General features: G+C 38.1%; 1 protein-coding gene across 3 annotated transcripts in view; it reads left to right on the top strand.

The window, feature by feature from the left end:
- The window catches only part of CHUK (component of inhibitor of nuclear factor kappa B kinase complex), a 46,009-nt gene extending 28,086 nt beyond the window's left edge, over positions 1–17,923 (top strand). For 2 of the 3 annotated variants that reach the window (XM_035027018.1, XM_035027033.1), the window contains 10 exons: positions 868–991; positions 1,387–1,538; positions 4,026–4,087; positions 5,249–5,358; positions 6,155–6,204; positions 12,199–12,295; positions 12,591–12,738; positions 13,459–13,592; positions 15,844–15,943; positions 16,712–17,923. In XM_035027018.1, coding sequence (XP_034882909.1) covers positions 868–991; positions 1,387–1,538; positions 4,026–4,087; positions 5,249–5,358; positions 6,155–6,204; positions 12,199–12,295; positions 12,591–12,738; positions 13,459–13,592; positions 15,844–15,943; positions 16,712–16,741 — 1,007 coding nt within the window. In that variant the 3' untranslated portion in view covers positions 16,742–17,923. The remainder of the gene's footprint in view (positions 1–867; positions 992–1,386; positions 1,539–4,025; positions 4,088–5,248; positions 5,359–6,154; positions 6,205–12,198; positions 12,296–12,590; positions 12,739–13,458; positions 13,593–15,843; positions 15,944–16,711) is intronic. The other variant, XM_035027025.1, reaches the window with a different exon arrangement.

Below are 17,923 nucleotides of genomic sequence, written 5' to 3'. Positions count from 1 at the left end.
AAAATAATAACGGAGACTATAATTGCCACCTTAAAGGATAGGATGAATCTCTCAATCTTGGAGAATTTCATAATGTTAAAATGGAATTTCAATGAACTTAACGTATATCTGCCATAGTTTTATTTTTTTACTTAATTTGTTTGAGAGTGAGAGGGAGAGAGCATGAGCAGGGGGAGGGGCAGAGAAAGAAGCAGACTCCCCGCTGAGCAGGGATCCCAGCGTGGGGCTCAATCCTGGAACTCCCAGATCATGACCTGAGCCGAAGGCAGACACCCAACCAACTGCATCACCCAGGCGCCCCTCCCATGGGTGAAAGTAGCATTCCCTTTACTAAGGGCAAGAGATAACCATCAATAAATAATTTTATATATCTGGCATTGAAGAAAGCATATTTTACTAAGTTGCTATTTACCCTATATGTTTTTCTCAAGTTGGGTTGGTAGTCCAGGAGATGAAATTTATTATTCAAAGGCAGGAAAGATGATGGAAAGATTGTGGAGGACATGGGACTTCATTTAGAACTTGAAAGAAATAAAGAATTCGGATTTATGGAGAAAAAAGGGAGTATTCCCTGTTAGATGCAAGGAAAAAGAAAAAGATATAGGAATAATTGCGAGCTTTGTGATTATATAGTGATTATTCATTTTTATTTCCCCTCATACCTGGAATAGGGCTTGTGTATTGCAGGTGGTCAGTAAATACATATTGAACTGAATTAAACAGTAAGAATTTATTCTTTCTAGCATCAGGTTCTAGAATCTATGGGAATGATATTTGTATGGACAGGAAATCAGAAAGAATGATAGACAAACTCTAAAATTTTAAAAAGTAACTTCCCTCCTCTTTTTTCCATCTTTTTACATAAAGTACGGGACAGCAAAATACAGCTTCCAATTATACAGCTGCGTAAAGTATGGGCTGAAGCAGTACACTATGTGTCTGGGCTAAAAGAAGACTACAGCAGGCTCTTTCAGGGACAAAGAGCAGCAATGTAAGTGGATTCTGTTGTTTATAGGTGCAGTGTCATGTGCATTAATGCTCAAGAATTAATCTTGCTGTTTTCACTAATCAGTATTCCATGCAATACTGAAATATTGGGCTAATCTGAAGTGTAATATTCTGACCAGACTTACAGAATTCTTACTAATGGTCTGAAACCATCCAGTTGCAATAGTTTGAGAGTATTTCCTGAAAGGTCCTGGTATAAGAAGATTGTGTTATCTTAGAATATCACAGGCAGGGAGTCTTTAGAGATTAGATTCTAGAGATTAACTATTTCTCAGATTGATAATAGAAACTTAGGCTTTGGATTTATGGCAATTTAAGCTATTAAATTTTTGTCCAGTGTTTCTGAAATACTGATTTTTTTTTTTGGCTGTGGTTTAGGTTAAGTCTTCTTAGATACAATGCTAACTTGACAAAAATGAAGAACACTTTGATCTCAGCATCTCAGCAACTGAAAGCTAAATTGGAGTTTTTCCACAAAAGCATTCAGCTTGACTTGGAAAGATACAGTGAGCAGATGACTTATGGGATATGTGAGTGTTCGGGTAACATGTTTCAAAGAAGTGTTGAATCTCTTGAAGCTGTCTGCTACTTTGCCTTCTTGCCTCAGAGCCCATTGTTTTACTTATATTCACATTAGAACAAGAGACAGGTTGCCTCAAGTCATCATAAACAGTGTTTGTAATGAATAGTAGCTCCTTTAACCTTTCGTTTAGCAACTTTACTTCCCCACAATTGGACTATAATTGGACTAAAATTGTTTAGCTCCAGAAAAATTCAAAAGCAATTTAAGAACTTTTGATTTTCAAGCCTCATTTTTTTTTAATTTTATTTATTTATTTGATAGAGACGTAACGAGAGGGAACACAAGCAGGGGGAGTGGGAGAAGGAGAAGCAGGCTTCCTGCAGAGCAGGGAGCCCGATGTGGGGCTCGATCCCAGGACCCTGGGACCACGACCCAAGCCGAAGGCAGACACCTAACGACTGAGCCACCCAGAAGCCCCTCAAGCCTCATTTTTAAGACAGATACAAAGTTTGGGGTGCCTGGGTGGTGCAGTTGGTTAAGTGTCCAACTCTTGGTTTTGGCTCAGGTTATGATCTTGGGGTCCTGAGATTGAGCCCCACAATGGGCTCCATGCTCAGCATGGAGTCTGCTTAAGACTTTCTCTCCCTCTCCCTCTGCCCCTCCCCCCGTACACGCTCTCTCTCTCCCTCTCTCTCTCTCTCAAATAAATAAATAAATCTTTTTATTTATTTTTATTTTTTATTTTTTTAAAAGATTTTATTTGTTTATTTGACAGAGAGAGACACAGCGAGAGAGGGAACACAAGCAGGGGGAGTGGGAGAGGGAGAAGCAGGCTTTCCGCCGAGCAGAGAGCCCGACGCGGGGCTCGATCCCAGGACTCTGGGATCATAACCTGAGCCGAAGGCAGACGCTCAACGACTGAGCCACCCAGGCGCCCTAAATAAATCTTTTTAAAAAAATAGATACAAAGCCTGTATTGGGGTGACTCCTTAACCAGGGAAATCTTAAACTACTTATCTCTCTGTAAATAATAACACAAATAATTCCAGGAGTTTCCCCCCCAAACCACCTACTGTGGAGTCCCTTTTTTTTTTTTTTAATATAGTACACAGCCTCCAGCTTCTCAGTATTTGACTCCAAGCTCTCTCCCTTCAAAGGTATTAAGGAAATGTAAGATGCTGAAGGGGTCACTGCCAATATTTCTGTTTTCTGTCATAAAACAAATTCTTTTTTGGGAAACAAGTCCTGTTTGTATACTTGAGCAAGTATAGGTGCTGAATAAATGATCAGCAGTGTCCAATTGGGTGAATAAGTTTACCCACTGGAGCTGGTTCTATGATTGATGTTTTATTTCTATTTGTGTATAATAGGCATTCTGGTGAGTGACAAAACACTATAATTATTTCACCAAATTATCTTTGACTAGTCAGTTGTATATTTTATACAAGTGTTAAAAAAGAATGGCATAGACCTGTATACTGATCTTAGAAGATCACTTGGGTCTTTAATAGCAGTGATGTTTTAAGTTGGGGAAGCAAGCAAAGAAAGAAAAGCATATAAAGATGGTCTCACTTGTGAGGGAAAAGGGTATGTGTGTGGGCGCCTGGGTGGCTCAGTTGGTTAAGCGACTGCCTTTGGCTCGGGTCATGATCCTGGAGTCCCGGGATCGAGTCCTGCATCGGGCTCCCTGCTCGGCAGGGAGTCTGCTTCTCCCTCTGACCCTCCTCCCTCTCATGCTCTCTGTCTCTCATTCTCTCTGTCTCAAATAAATAAATAATAAAATCTTAAAAAAAAAAAAAAGGGTATGTGTGTATGGAACAAATGATTAACAGTAAGATCCTTAGAGTGGAGAGGAGGAAGAGAGAGTCTTTTCTTTTTATATCCTTTTATAGTGTTTGATTTTTTAAAAAATCACATTCATGTATTTTTCTTTTTGTCATTTTTAAGAGAAAACCATTTATATTGGTTTCTTAGGGGTGCCATAACAAGTTACTATAAACTGGATGGCTTAAAACCACAGAAATTTACCGTCTCACAGTTCCAAAGGCTGAAAATCCAAAATCAGGGTGTTGGCAGGGTCATGATCCCCCTGAAAGCTATGGGGAAGAATACTTCCTTGCTTCTTCCTAGCTTCTCATGGTTTGCCAACAGTCCTTAGCTCCTTGGATTGCAGCTGCAGCACTGTAATCTCTGCCTCTGTTATCAAAATAGAGCTCTCCCTTCTTATGCCTGGGTCTCTGATCTCTTCTTATAAGGATATTAGTCATACTGGATTAATCAACCCTACTCTTAATTTAGCTAATTGCATCTGCAGTGATCCTATTTCCAAATAAGGTCACATTCTGAGGTACTGAATTAAGACTTCAACATACCTTTTTGGGGGACAGTTCAACCTATAACACCATTTCTGATGTTGATATGGCAAGGAGGTGGATAGATCAGTAATTAAAGCTATGCCTATTTCTGAGATAACCAATTAAGACTTTTTTTTTAGCCTCAGAAAAAATGTTAAAAGCATGGAAGGAAATGGAAGAAAAAGCTATCCACTATGCTGAGGTAAGATCACTAGTTTATTTTATATGCTTATTAATTCCTGAGGTCTCTTTTAGAAATTGTCTTTGGTTTTGGTATGTAGAATATTTTTCATGTTATTCCTGAATATCAGAAAAAATCTAGTAGATGCTTTGTGTACCATAGCTGATAAAAATAAGGGCTTTGGGCAAATGAGATAAAACTGAAACCTCACTAAACTTCAGTTTCTAGGGGTGTCTGGGTGGCTCGGTTGGTGAAGTGTCTGCCTTTGGCTCAGGTCATGATCCCGGGGTCCTGGGATCGAGCCCTTCATCGGGCTCCCTGCTCAGTGGGGAGCCTGCTTCTCCCTCTCCCTCTGCCGCTCCCCTGGCCTGTGCTCGCTCTCTCTCTCAAATAAATGAATTAAAAAAACCTTCAGTTTCCATATTCTATTATGTGGACTTACCCTTTTTAGTAGGGTTATGTGGATTAAATGGGAGTAAATAATAAATGGTAGTTATTGCTGTTATTTTTATGAGTGGTTTAGATAGGATAGCTATACATCTTGGTTACCTGAAATGGTCCTACTTTATACCTGCCTTGCCATAATTATCAATAGTACTCCCTTTCACTCTCAAAATTATGCTTGTTTGGACAATAAATTATATATATGGTCATGCTAGTTTTAGCTCATTCTCTAGGAGGCATATTCCTTCCTCAGCTGTTACATCTTTCCATGGTCCCACTAAATTGTTACTCTCCTGGATGCTAGTGCTTCCCCAGGGACATGTGTAAGGCAGTTGATATCCTTGGATAGGAAACTCATTATCTTTATCTTTCTGCATTCTTATTCAAGGCAGTTGGGAACAAGAGGCAGTGAAAATCATAGAACTGAGATGCAGTGGTTTTGGTGGCCATTTTTTCTCTCTTGTTAGTGACACCTCTATCTTTTTGCTTCTCAGGAGGAGAAAGCAAATGCTAGTAGTTTACTGTTGTCAGAAGAGAAAAGAGAGAAGCATAGGTATTAAGTCTGTCTTTCCATGAAAGGTTGTCAGAATCTGAAGGATAAAAAAGCTTGGACAAAATCAGTGTTTCATATTAAATCATTTAGTTCCCCTACTGTTGTAGCAAGTCATTCTCTTGAGTTCTTTTCTGTTTTGTGTGGTAGTGAGCCTGTCATTTCTTTTGTGTTTCATCATATTTTAGGTGGGTGTCATTGGTTACCTAGAGGATCAGATCATGTCCCTGCACACTGAAATCATGGAGCTGCAGAAGAGCCCTTATGGAAGACGTCAGGCAGACTTAATGGAATCTCTGTAAGTAAGGAAGTCTTGTGTTGCTGGTATTGGTGTCTATAATTTTTTGTCTCAGGTGGTTCTTTCTGTGTATATCTGGCAGATTAAGCCTGTATGTATTCTTTTCTATAGTTTTTCTTTCTCCAAATATATTGCCATCATATTTTAAAAGGAAGTTTTTCTTAGTCACAGAAATTTTGGAAATAACTTCAGGGATGACCTTTGCTTTTTTAATCAAAGCATCTTTTCATGTGAGTGTTATAAATTTTCAAGTATTCTAAGTTACAAACTATTGCCCTATTTACCATAGTTCTGGCCCAAGTTATTGTCCATTAAATGCCCTAAATGAGGTTAACTTCCTAAGTGAACCTGGATAGAAATTTCAGATTTTTTTCCCCAATCACAGGCCTTCATTTTTGTCCATTTAAGTGTTTCTGATACAGGGGTGTTGAATATGTAATGGTAGATCAGAGCAGATATGAAGTATATTAAACTTTGCATTTTTATTTATTTTTTAAACTTTTTAAAAAAGATTTTATTTTTAAGTAATCTCTACACCCAGCGTGGGGCTTGAACTCATGACCCCAAGATCAAGAGTTGCATGCTTTACTGACTGAGCCAGCCAGGTGCACCTAAACTTTGCATTTTTAGATCTTGCTTATTACTCAGTGAAATGCTCTGTAAAATGTTCATTGGCAATATGTACTTGCTTTAAAATAGGTTTATACTCTATTCAAATAATATTGTTCATTTCAAGTTGTTAATTATTAGTCATTGAATTATCTTCACTTTTGGAAGCATGTTTTCTCTTTCATAGGGAACAGCGTGCCATTGATCTGTATAAGCAGTTAAAACACAGACCTTCAGGTAAGACACTTACCACTGTACACAAAGGCATTTTAGGAAACCATCACAAACTTAACAAATCCAGGGGATTGGATTTTAAAACAAGCTGCAGAATAAATTCCAGTTTTGGTATTGCCATAGAGCTGTTTATGGTATGGCTTTTAAGTTGGTGAGAATTTGAGAGATTAGGAAGGCAAAGTAACAAGAAAATTGGGATAGAAAACTTTTTAAAGGGAAGTGAAAGGAAGGAATGAAAGAGAAAAAAGGAACTCAAGGAAGAGGAAGAGGAAGCAAGAAAATGTGTGGAAAGATGGAAAAAATAAGTGCTGCTTAATATTAGAGAGGTTGGAAAGAATTTGATACGATGGATTCAGGTGTGGAATGATCAGAGGGAAGGCCCATGTGCAAGGCCAAAGCAGTGTACTTTGAAAATTATGCCTTCATCTGCACCTGGTTACTGCTTATTTCATTGGCAAAACAATTCCTGTTGAACATTTGCTGAATACAGAACATGGTCTGTTGACAAGAGCATTGGAGTGGTAATTGGAAGGCTTGGATTCTAGATTGGGTAGCTTACTGACCAAGTACCTAATTTTCTTGTAACTCATTTTCCTTTTCTGTAAAATGGGGCTGAAACCCAGCTTTCCTAACTCAGTGAGGGTGTGTAGCAATGTATGTGAGAGGGTGTTTGTGAAAATGCCTTGAGAAGTATAAAGTATTATGTATCTGCAAGATATTATCCTTCTGTTAAAAATTGATTTGTTCTGATGGGTTATGGAAGAAATAAAGGTGAAGCCTGTGCCTTAATTTGGTATATATACCTAAATTACCAATAAATAAGTAAAACAAAAGACGTGTTTTATACTTTAAAATTTACAAATGTATGCAAATTAATATCCATCCATATGAAAGTCTATCTTAACAAATAATGTGATCTCCTCTACATCGGTTTTTATTGGAGTGGAATTTGTTAAGTTTATTCCTACAGACATTTATGAGGTACATATAAATAGGCACCTAACCCTGCCTGGGGTCAGGGATGGTTAGAGATTTCTTGCAGGAGATGACATCTGAGATAAGCCTTAAAGGATAAGTAGCAGTAGCTAGGTGAAAGGAGCTGGGCTCTTGGATATACAAGTATAGTCAGTAAAGGCACGTATGTGTAACACTTAGCATGTTTGAGGAAATGCAGTGACTGGATTGTAGAGTTTTGGGAGAGAGAGGCTGGATCAGATGTGGCTGGATCATAAATGATCTGGTATGTTATGGTAGAGTTTGGATTTCATCATGATGGCAAAGAGATACCTTAAAAAATTTTAAGCAGGGGAATGGTATGACCAGATTAGCATTTCATAAATACAGCTTTGGTAGCAGTGCACATAGTGGATTAAAGTGTGGCTAGATTGAAGACAGGCATTGGTTATAAGGCTGTTGAAATAATCATAACTCAGTATAGGGTGGGCCATGAGTTAAGGCAGAGAGCCTGAACTGTGGAGATGGGGAGAGGGGAGGGTAAGGGTGAGAGAGACATTTAGGAGGTAGACCTGATAGTGTTGGGTGATGGATTGAATACAGATGGCTGGAGCTGGAGTAGGGAGTCATGATACCTCCCAAGATTCTGGCTATGGCAGCTGGGTGCATAGTCAGAAGGACCACTCACCATAATGGGAAGTATAGAAAGGATGGCAGACCTGATGGGAAAAGATTTTTGTACATGTTGATGTTAGGGTGTCAGTGGGATATTCAAGTAGAGATGTCTAATGAACAGTATTAAATATATATATGTAGGTATTGTATATGTATGCATGTATATATAAACACCCATACATATATACACATGTACATATGTATATGGATTTAGTAGAGAATATGGGGCTAGATATTTAGCTATTTGAGAATGATCAGCCATAAGAGTAAAGTGATCATCTTGAAAAAGTAGGTTGAGTAAGGAAGCCAAGGATGGAATCCCAGAGAATACCAACATTTAAAAAATGGCTAGAAGCAGAAGAGCCAGCAGAGAAGATGAGAAATGACCAGAATATATAGAAGGAATGATATGATAGGAACAGGACAGAGAGAGTTTCAAGAAGAAAGTGCTCAGTCGGGTAAAATGCTTCAGAGGTGTGGGTAATAAAAATGATGATGTAAATATTCATTCAACTAGCAGTTTGGACATCATTGTTGATCTTGGCAAAATATGGCCTTTTGGGAATAGAACTCAGATTATAGGAGGCTGAGGGAGGAATGAGACAGGAAGAAATAGAGAAGTCAGTCTAGACCAGCAGTTCCCAAATCGTGGTTTATGAACCCCTGAGGATCAATGAGGACAAAACTATTTTCATAACCCTAAGACATTTGCCTTTTTCACTATGTTGACATTTTCACTGATGCTGTGAAAGCATTGGTAGGTAAACAGCTTATACCTTACTTAGCATGGATCATGGCACTAGTACCAAACTATGCAAGTAGTCATATACTTTTCACCACTATGCATTCACAGTTAAAAAAAAGTTTCATTTAAGTATGTCCTTGATAAAGTAATAAGAATTCTATTTAAATCTCAACCCTTGGGTACATGTCTTTTCAATATTCTGTGTGATGAAATGGGAAGTGCCCCTAGAGCACTTCTGCTCCATACTGAAGTCTGCTGTTTTTCTCAGGAAAGCCACTGTGGCAGGTGTCTTCTCAAAAGTTAATGAAGCATGGGGGCACCTGGGTGGCTCAGTCGTTAAGCATCTGCCTTCGGCTCAGGTCATGATCCCAGGGTCCTGGGATTGAGCCCCACATTGGGCTCCCTGCTCCGCGGGAAGCCTGCTTCTCCCTCTCCCACTCCCCCTGCTTGTGTTCCCTCTCTCGCTGTGTCTCTGTCAAATAAATAAATAAAATCTTAAAAAAAAAAAAAGTTAATGAAGCATGACTGTCACTTTAAGGGGAAAAAAAACCAATGTTGGCAAAGATAAAATTCCATATTTCAGGCAAAAAAAAATAGAATTTAGGAAAACTTGTATCCATCAACTGAAATTTGTCAGCTTCTCAGTACTTAAACTTTTTTGATGAGATCAGTGGTGATATTAAAAAGACTTGGAAAATGTAAAACAAGGCCAGTTTTCTCACTAACATTTTTTGGAAAATAGTTATTTTTAATAAAAATGTGTTAACAGGTAGTGAGTTTTTGTTATTTTTAAATAAATATTTTTAAACAAGAATTTTTGAGTGTATAGGGATCCTGAGACCAGTAAGTTTGAGAACTGCTTATCTAGGCTATTCTTTTCAGAAGCTTTGCTGTTAAGGAAAGAAAAGAGGTGAGGAGCTAAGTGATGTAGAATCAGGGGAGGTCAGTCTTCAGAAGGTAGACTTGAGCATATTTATGTGCTTGGGGCCAAAAGCCTGTGAAGAGGGAGGTCCCTAAACAAGCTTGAGAGGCTGACTCAATTAGGCTTGCTTCCACTGATATTAGAGGAATTGACGGTGTGGATACTAACACTTTTGTGGGTGTAGGGGTTGGAAGGTGAGGCTCTTACTGTTGTGGCCTCCCATCCTGAAGTAAGAAGTGGGGTTAACTTAACAGAAGAGGTGATGGAACAGAAGAGGTGATGACTACATAGATTTAAAGAGTACGCTAAAGATTTTTAGAAGCTGGTGTGTGCAGTGGAAGATGTTGCTGACCCAGAACATTTATTAAGAATCCAGAGCAGAAGTGAAAACCTGTTAAGTAGTAGTGACAACAGAGGAAATGGTAGTATAGTTTTTTTGTTGGTGGTGTTTAGTGGCTTGCCTGCAGGAACTGACAGAGCAGATGGTTAGACTGATCCAGGCTTAGGATTTTGCAGAAAGTGATATAAGTGATAGAAGTTATGGTTAGAATAAAATAATTGAAACTTAAGATTTCAGTAGAGCAAGTCTAATTCTTTTTTTCCCTTTAATCAATGTTCATTACTCCCAGTCTTCTGGCCAATGAATTGGGTATTGCAGATAAAGATACATAAAATTCCATCCATTGGCTCAGTCAAATTAACTTCCTGTAGTCAGTGATAGCATTTGTTTGTTGTTGTCGCCTCTTCCTCCTCTCCTCCCCCTCCTCCTCATTATTATTATTATTATTATTAAGGATTTTAAGTAATCTCCACACCCAATGTGGAGCTCAAACTCACAACCCTGAGATCAAGAGTTGCACACTCCACCGACTGAGCCAGCCAGGCACTCCTGGATTATTTTTATAAAAACTTTGTGGTAGCCCTGTCAGCATACTAGCATATCATAGAGCCTAGAAAGAAATTTCCTACCTGGGTAGCTTCTTTTGATCATTACCTTGAGTGACAAACTAGTTGTAACAAGAAGTTTTGTCTATTGTTGGAGCTTATGTAATCATAGTTGATACATGGTCTCTGGTGTCTTTTCTAGTTTAGAGTTGACTTGAGACTCTTGTTAAGCTAAAAATGGTGAAAAACAACTTTCTTCATTTTGTATGCTGGAGAAGGTGAATGTTCTGAGGTCTCTGACCATCTAAATGAGCTAGTTATATGGGGAAGCTTTCCTGGTCTATGGGATTTAGGAAGGAGTGCTGTTGGGAGAGGAGCCTGTTTGGAATCTCTGTATCTGGTTGTTAATAAGAGAGAGACAAAGAGGGACATGTGTGGGGAATAAACTTGAGCTATGGGGGAGAGGTCTTTGCAGTAATAACAAAGGACACTGAACTTTTTAAAAACCTTTTTTGATACCCCTTTCATAGTAAAATGTGGGTAATAATAGTAGCCATCTCACAGAACTCTTACGAGGGTTAAATGAGAAGTGTTAAGTAGGTAATAGCAAATAATATTTTTGCATTTGAGATTATTGTCCAAGGAAATAACCAGCATGATCTTTGAGCAGTCTTCTAGTTTTAAAAACTTTAAATACCACTTTTTAAAATATAACAATGCTTTTTTGTTTTTGTTTTTTTGTTGGTTTTTTTTTGAGAGAGAGGGAGAGGTAGCGTAAGCTGGACAAAGGGAAAGGGAGAGAATCTTAAGCAGGCTCCACACTCAGCATGGAGCCAGACACAGGGTTCGATCTCATGACCCTGAGGTCATGACCTGAGCCGAAATCAAGAGTCAGACACTCAACCGACTAAGCCACCCAGAAACCCTGTTTTTTGTTTTTTTTTTAATTGAGGTACATCTCCTATAAACTGTATCACTGTTTCCACACACATTCTGTTTGAGAACATTTGTCAGCTTCCAGTTTATAATATCATACTACCCTCAAACTGAACTTTCAGGGTGTCTGCAGGTCCTTTTATTAGTGCATCAGATTTGTCTTAAGTCTGTCAGCTTTTTTCAAAGTTTTCATGGGCTGTAAACAGATGGATAAACATGAAATTCCAAGCAACCTAGATGGGGCGAGGGCCTCCTTTTGAACCAGTGAAAGTTTGATGAATTGTCCTACTGTTTTTTTTTTTTAAGATTTTATTTATTTATTTATTCACACACACACACACACACACACACAGAGCACAAGTAGGAGGAACGGCAGAGAGGGAGAAGCAGGTTCCTTGCTGAGCAGGGAGCCGGACGTGGGGCTCGACCCCAGGGCTCTCAGATCATGACCTGAGCCGAAGGCTGACACTTACCTGACTGAGCCACCCAGGCGCCCCTGTCCTACTGTTTTTAAATAAATGTTATTAATCATCCAAGAAAAATTGATCTTTCAGACAGAAAGCTGCATATGTATCTGGGATTTGGGTTAATATGGGTTAAAGATGGGTAAACCTATTCTTCTCAAAACAGGCAACTAAGTTCTGTGAAGATATAGTGATAAATATATATATGTATTATATACACACAAACACATGTACTTTGTTTTTAGATATGTAATTGTTTATATATTATATAATCTTAAAATTTTAATCCAATTTTAAGTTTAAATGGAGATGTTTATTAATTAAAACTAGTTCTAGATTTTTAGGAGTTTCTTATTTGGAGGCTGATATATTCATGCAGAAGAGAAGTTATACCCACTGACTGAGATCTTTTATAGATCACTCCTACAGTGACAGCACGGAAATGGTGAAGATCATTGTACATACTGTTCAGAGTCAGGACCGGGTTCTCAAGGAGCTGTTTGGTCATCTGAGGTAGAAAAATTGTTTTATTTCCTACTGAGAAGCCAGGGTACTTTTATCATGTTCCTTTCAAAGTATAATATCCCTTATTGGTAAATATACTAGACCTAGGAAGATATCTGGCGATACTTTGGGTAGCTTGACCCCAGTTGTGTGCATTTAGGTGTCCTATTTGTGTGCATCACTGTGGAGATCAGTCTCTAAATCTGGTGCTGATTGTAGTTCATTTTCCCAGCTGGGTGTGGGAGTATGGTGTACAGTCTTGGGGGAGATGTGTAATTATCTGACGCTGATTTCATCTCTCCAGCAAGTTATTGGGCTGTAAGCAGAAGATTATTGATCTACTGCCCAAGGTGGAAATAGCCCTCAGTAACATCAAAGAAGCTGACAATACTGTCATGTTTATGCAGGGAAAGAGACAGAAAGAAATATGGCATCTCCTTAAAATTGCCTGTGTAAGTAACTTTTAATGAATTATTTTTTTTTAATTTAAAGATTTTATTTATTTGACAGAGAGAGCACAAGCAGGGGGAGTGGCAGAGGGAGAGGGAGAAGCAGGCGCCCTGCTGAGCAGGGAGCCCCACGCAGGGCTTGATCCCAGGACTGGGATCACGACCTGAGCTGAAGGCAGATGCTTAACCGACTGAGCCACCCAGGCACCCCAACTTTTAATGTGACATTGATTTGCTGGTATTTCCTGCAAAAGGGATTTTTTTATCAGTATGACCTGGGTCCTTTTAAAGATGTGTGCATTTTGTGTTAGGTTGATGCACATGTTCTTTGTTTGGTGTTTCACTAGCAATTCAGATGCAGGATTTCATGATCATCCTTCATTATTTCTCTTTTCTCTGGTCTCATATTTATCTACTCCTTCCAGCCCTAGACCACTGTGGTATCCCAACCCAATTTGGGGGTAGATGTGCTTGACCAGTTAATAAAACTAACTCCTTGTTCAACTGGGTTTTTTTCCTCCAACTAAAGTGGAATGAGAAGGGCAGATAAATTCCATTTTAGTCAAGAAAGGGGTCAAGAACAGGACAGTTTTGTACAGAAATATTCTGGTTGTGTATATAAGTAGTGGTAGAAGTGTAAATCTTAGGAATGTTGTAGGAAATTGTATGAATCAATGGCGATGCTTGCCTATAATTTTTTTTATTTACTTTTTTCCCCTTCAGACACAGAGTTCTGCCCGGTCCCTTGTAGTATCCAGTCTAGAAGGTGCAGTAACCCCTCAGGCATCAGCATGGTTTCCCCCAACTTCAACAGAACGTGAACATCCTCTGTCATGCGTGGTAACTCCTCAAGATGGGTGGGTTCACTTTGCAACAATAGATAGTTGTTTTCAAGAGCAGTGGTGGGAATGAGGTAGAGCGTAATGGTTAAGACATAGTCTTCAGTGCTTTATTGACCAGGGTTGAATCCTGACTGTCACTTTGTAATAACCTTGTGCAAATTAACTTTTTTTTTTTTAAAGATGATTTTTTTTTTTTTTTTAAGATTTTATTTATTTGCGAGAGAGAGAATGAGAGACAGAGAGCATGAGAGGGAGGAGGGTCAGAGGGAGAAGCAGACTCCCTGCTGAGCAGGGAGCCCGATGTGGGACTCGATCCTGGGACTCCAGGATCATGACCTGAGCCGAAGGCAGTCGCTTAACCAACTGAGCCACCCAGACATCCTTAACTTGATTCTTTTAATGTTCACATTTCCTCACCTGTTAAATGGGAACTGCTGTGAAAATTCAATTAGATGTATGTGAAGTGCCTGGGAAATAAATATCAGCAAATGTTATTTATTTAGCTCAATCCAAGTTCTAAGTTCTTTCTCTGTTACTGGCTTATCAGTTCTTTTACCCAAGCTATTTCTTCCATAACCATTTATGTCAGAAATTATGCTCTTTTGCATTTATCATTTTGGGGTCCTTGATCATCACCCCTCTAAAGAATGACTGAGTTTAATCTACTCTATTTTATAACTTAGTATTTCTAAAATCAGACTTTTTTCAATGCCTTAAATCCGTTTTGCAAATAAGAACTCAAGTTTGAAGCCCTATATTTTCTTTTATTAATTCCTACTCTTCTGGTAAAAGCTGAATGACTATCCATTTCTGTTATTTTTCTCAGCATAAGATGTGCCGTATCCAGAGCCAGTGGCTCTTTGCTAGCTTGTGTATTGTCGCTTTTTTCACAACTCATGGAGGCCTCTACAGCAGCACCAGCATTACCTGGAAACTCTGCCCATAATTAGTTTTGCAGAAGTGCAGCCCATGTACATCACTGCTCAGGAGGTCATGCAGTTGCACATTCTGTACTCTACTTTTATGAGAGAAAAGCACATGGCAGGAAGGAAAGCTGATATCAGGTATTTTATTTTTTTTAAAGAAAGCAAGTTACAGGGTATATCTTGGGGTCATTAGAGATTTGGCCCAATGTAATACATCCACAGGTACAGCACAGGCTGTAATTTAATTGACTTTAGGAAATATTCCATTAATCAGAGTTGAAGCAAATAAAATTTAATACATTACTAACCTTTTTGCTTTTATTAAAGGCATTTAGGTTTGTTAGGGGATGTTAATGGTTGCAAATGTCACCTCTATACAGGTAATTTCTAATTTGAGGTTGTGGTTGTTAGCAAAAGCATGTCAGACAGGAATTTTAAGTATGTTTTCCAGTAGGAATATGTTACAAAGTAAAATTGATTTCAATTATAATGTACACATAGTACTTAACCACCAAGGATTGGAATCTGTTGGCCTCAATTTTTCCATCTTTTGAATACAAGCTAAATTTGAATTTAGTTCTAAGCTTATAGTGGCTACCGTCCATGGCCTAGAACTGATTTTAGTAAGTAGAGACAGAGGGTTGGTAAAAGGTAAAGGATAGAGGCCATATGGCAGAGGGAAGTGGGGAAGGTGGAAACCAGAATCAGGATTTCCTTCAAATACAAACTTCCAGGGATACTTGTTGGTTCTGGGGAGCTCCCCTGTGATGCTATTTTCTTCTGCTGTCCTCAGGAATCAGCTTGCTTGTTTTCTTTTTCATTGCTGTCATCTGTAGTTTCCAACCAGAGTTTTCACCTTCCCTCATCTTTGCAGACCAGATTGTACTTTTTTCTCTTCACCCCTACATTTGTGTCTCTGAAATAAGCATACTGATGTTTCTACTACTTATAAGGAAAGGGAAATAGTCCAGAAACAAAAAGAGATTTTTCATGTATCTGTGCTATAATTATCTCCCTCACCTCCCAGCAAGCATTTTCCGTGAGGGAAATGTTGTATGGGAGTGCCGCTTTTGTTTCAGAGGAAAATGAGATTGGACTTCTAGTGGACTTCTTATCATTTGAGCTGGGCAGAGGCAACAGCTTGGATTAACAAGTAGGACTCTGCCTCTGGGTGGGAGGGAGGAGGAAACTGAAGACTATAGGAATCAGCTGCACTGGGGTGCTGGCTTGCAGGGCTGCGGAAAGGGCAGTGATCATCCTGACCCTGAAGACCAGAAGGTAGAGGAAATACATATGCCTCTTTGCTGCATTTGAAAAGGCTTTGTTTTTTCATCATACAGGGAGACTATAGCACAAATGATAGAAGAAAATTTGAACTGTCTTGGCCATTTAAGCACTATTATTCATGAAGCAAATGAGGAACAGGGCAATAGTATGATGGTAAGTTTTATGTGGATATGGGTGTTTTAGGTTTTGTTGGGTGCAAAGGGTTTTAACTTTCCATGCTAGCCTCATCTGGCATTTGGGATGCATATGGGGAAGAGAAGAACCCCGAAGAAAGACAAAGAACATTTGCATTATATCCTCGATCTCAAATCCCTATCTTCTCTTACTTACGGATATTACTCATGGATATACTAGGATTATGTCATCAGTAATCTTCAACAGTAGCATATTTCGTCAAATTAAATGACGGGTGAACTTTTTTTTGCAACGTGACCACTGAAATTGAATGGTTTGTACCTTTTTGGTTCAGCAATCAATTTTCTCCAATAAGATGGGACAGGATTTGTACTATAATTCAAATATAGTAACTACAGTATGCAAAATGAATAATGTTGATACAGTTGTAATTAGAAGTATTAAGAAGATTTGGTTACTGTGAATTACTGATTTGTTAAAACTCAGAGAAACCACAATAAAATGTTTACTGAATTAACTTTACTACAGTTAGTCTCAAGGTCAACTGTTTGTATTTCCTTTCATTAATTATTTACTTCAAATATTTATGAAAACTCTTTGAAATACTTTTTTAATTGGCAGGAAAGAAGGTAAAACTAAACTCTCTAATTGTAACTTATACTTTTGATTTTTTTAACTTTTGATTATAAAATGTCCAAACACACAGAAAACTTGCAAAAAGTAACACCCATAAACCTACTGCTTATAGTCAACATCTAACTGTAACTTTTTCATGCCTGGTTTTAGAATCTTGATTGGAGATGGTTAACAGAATGACTTGCTACTTATTCACTGTCCCCAAACCTATGGAGCACGTGTTGGAAATCTGTTTTTCTCCCATGAAACCATTCTTCAGATACCAGCAAATGGAAGAAATGGCTATGATCAGAAAATATGCATGATTTTACAAGCACAGTATTTTGACTTTAGGAAATTTTAACATCTGGACAGAATTTTATGTCAGTGGACTTGTTTAAATATGATAGCTACTTAAGCACATCATGGCAATCCATTTGTCTTCAAACGTGATACAACACTTAACTGACTAAAAACATCTTTTACTATTTAACTTTTGGGCATAAGGCCAAAAGTAATTATCTGTATTACTATATTGAAAACAAAACCTCAACTAACATATGTGTTCTAAGTAAAAGTTGTTTGCCTGTTTCTGTGGAAGAGACTACTTTCAAGTAAAACTATACTTCATGAAGAATAAACTCTACCTCCTTGTGTTGCATTCAGAAATGCTCTTCCTGGCAACATAAGGAGTTTAATCCCACTGCACATTTGACAGTATCCCTTTCCTACAGAAGGAATTGTGCATCTGTACGTTTAATATGAGTTGATTCTCACAAATCTTGTTAAATGTGCTATGTATATATGTATTTAAGATGTACATTTAATAATATCAAGAAGATGCCTGTTAATTTATAATGTGTTTGGAAACTTGTTTTTCGACTTGTAAAAATGGGTCATTTGTTTAATGCATTTTTTATGTCTTGTTCTACAAATTTATAAAGATCTGCACTCCTTTATCTGTAACTCCCAAAGTCTAAAAAGCTCTGAAAGCAAGGTCTTTCAAAAGCTTGGTAACAAAACTCATTTGCTTGCAAATCTAATCTGAACTGACACTGAATCTACTTATCCCATTTAGTGTGAATATTCATTTACTTTGCTGTGGAAATATTAACGTATTTGATTATTGAGGGGGACGGGGGACTGACACAGACCCTCCTGGGTGTTTATGTAGTATGATATATGTACTGAATTACCTTTCTAAAATCTGAAAATTTCATAATTCTGAAACATCTTGCCCTAAGGGTTTCAGATAAAGGACTGTGGATCTATCATCTGTTAAATAAGTAATTTAGAACGTATTGTGTGTTTTTTAAAAAATGTGAAATGCTTTTATATTCTAGACAGTTTTCCACTTTGTGTATTAAATGATTTTTAAATTAC

Source organism: Mirounga leonina, unplaced genomic scaffold (genome assembly GCF_011800145.1).
Source record: "Mirounga leonina isolate KUSES-001 unplaced genomic scaffold, KU_Mleo_1.0 Mir_114, whole genome shotgun sequence".
Taxonomy (NCBI): Eukaryota; Metazoa; Chordata; class Mammalia; order Carnivora; family Phocidae; genus Mirounga; species Mirounga leonina.
The sequence above is the reverse complement of the archived record's forward strand: the minus strand, read 5'-3'. Positions and strand labels throughout refer to the sequence as shown.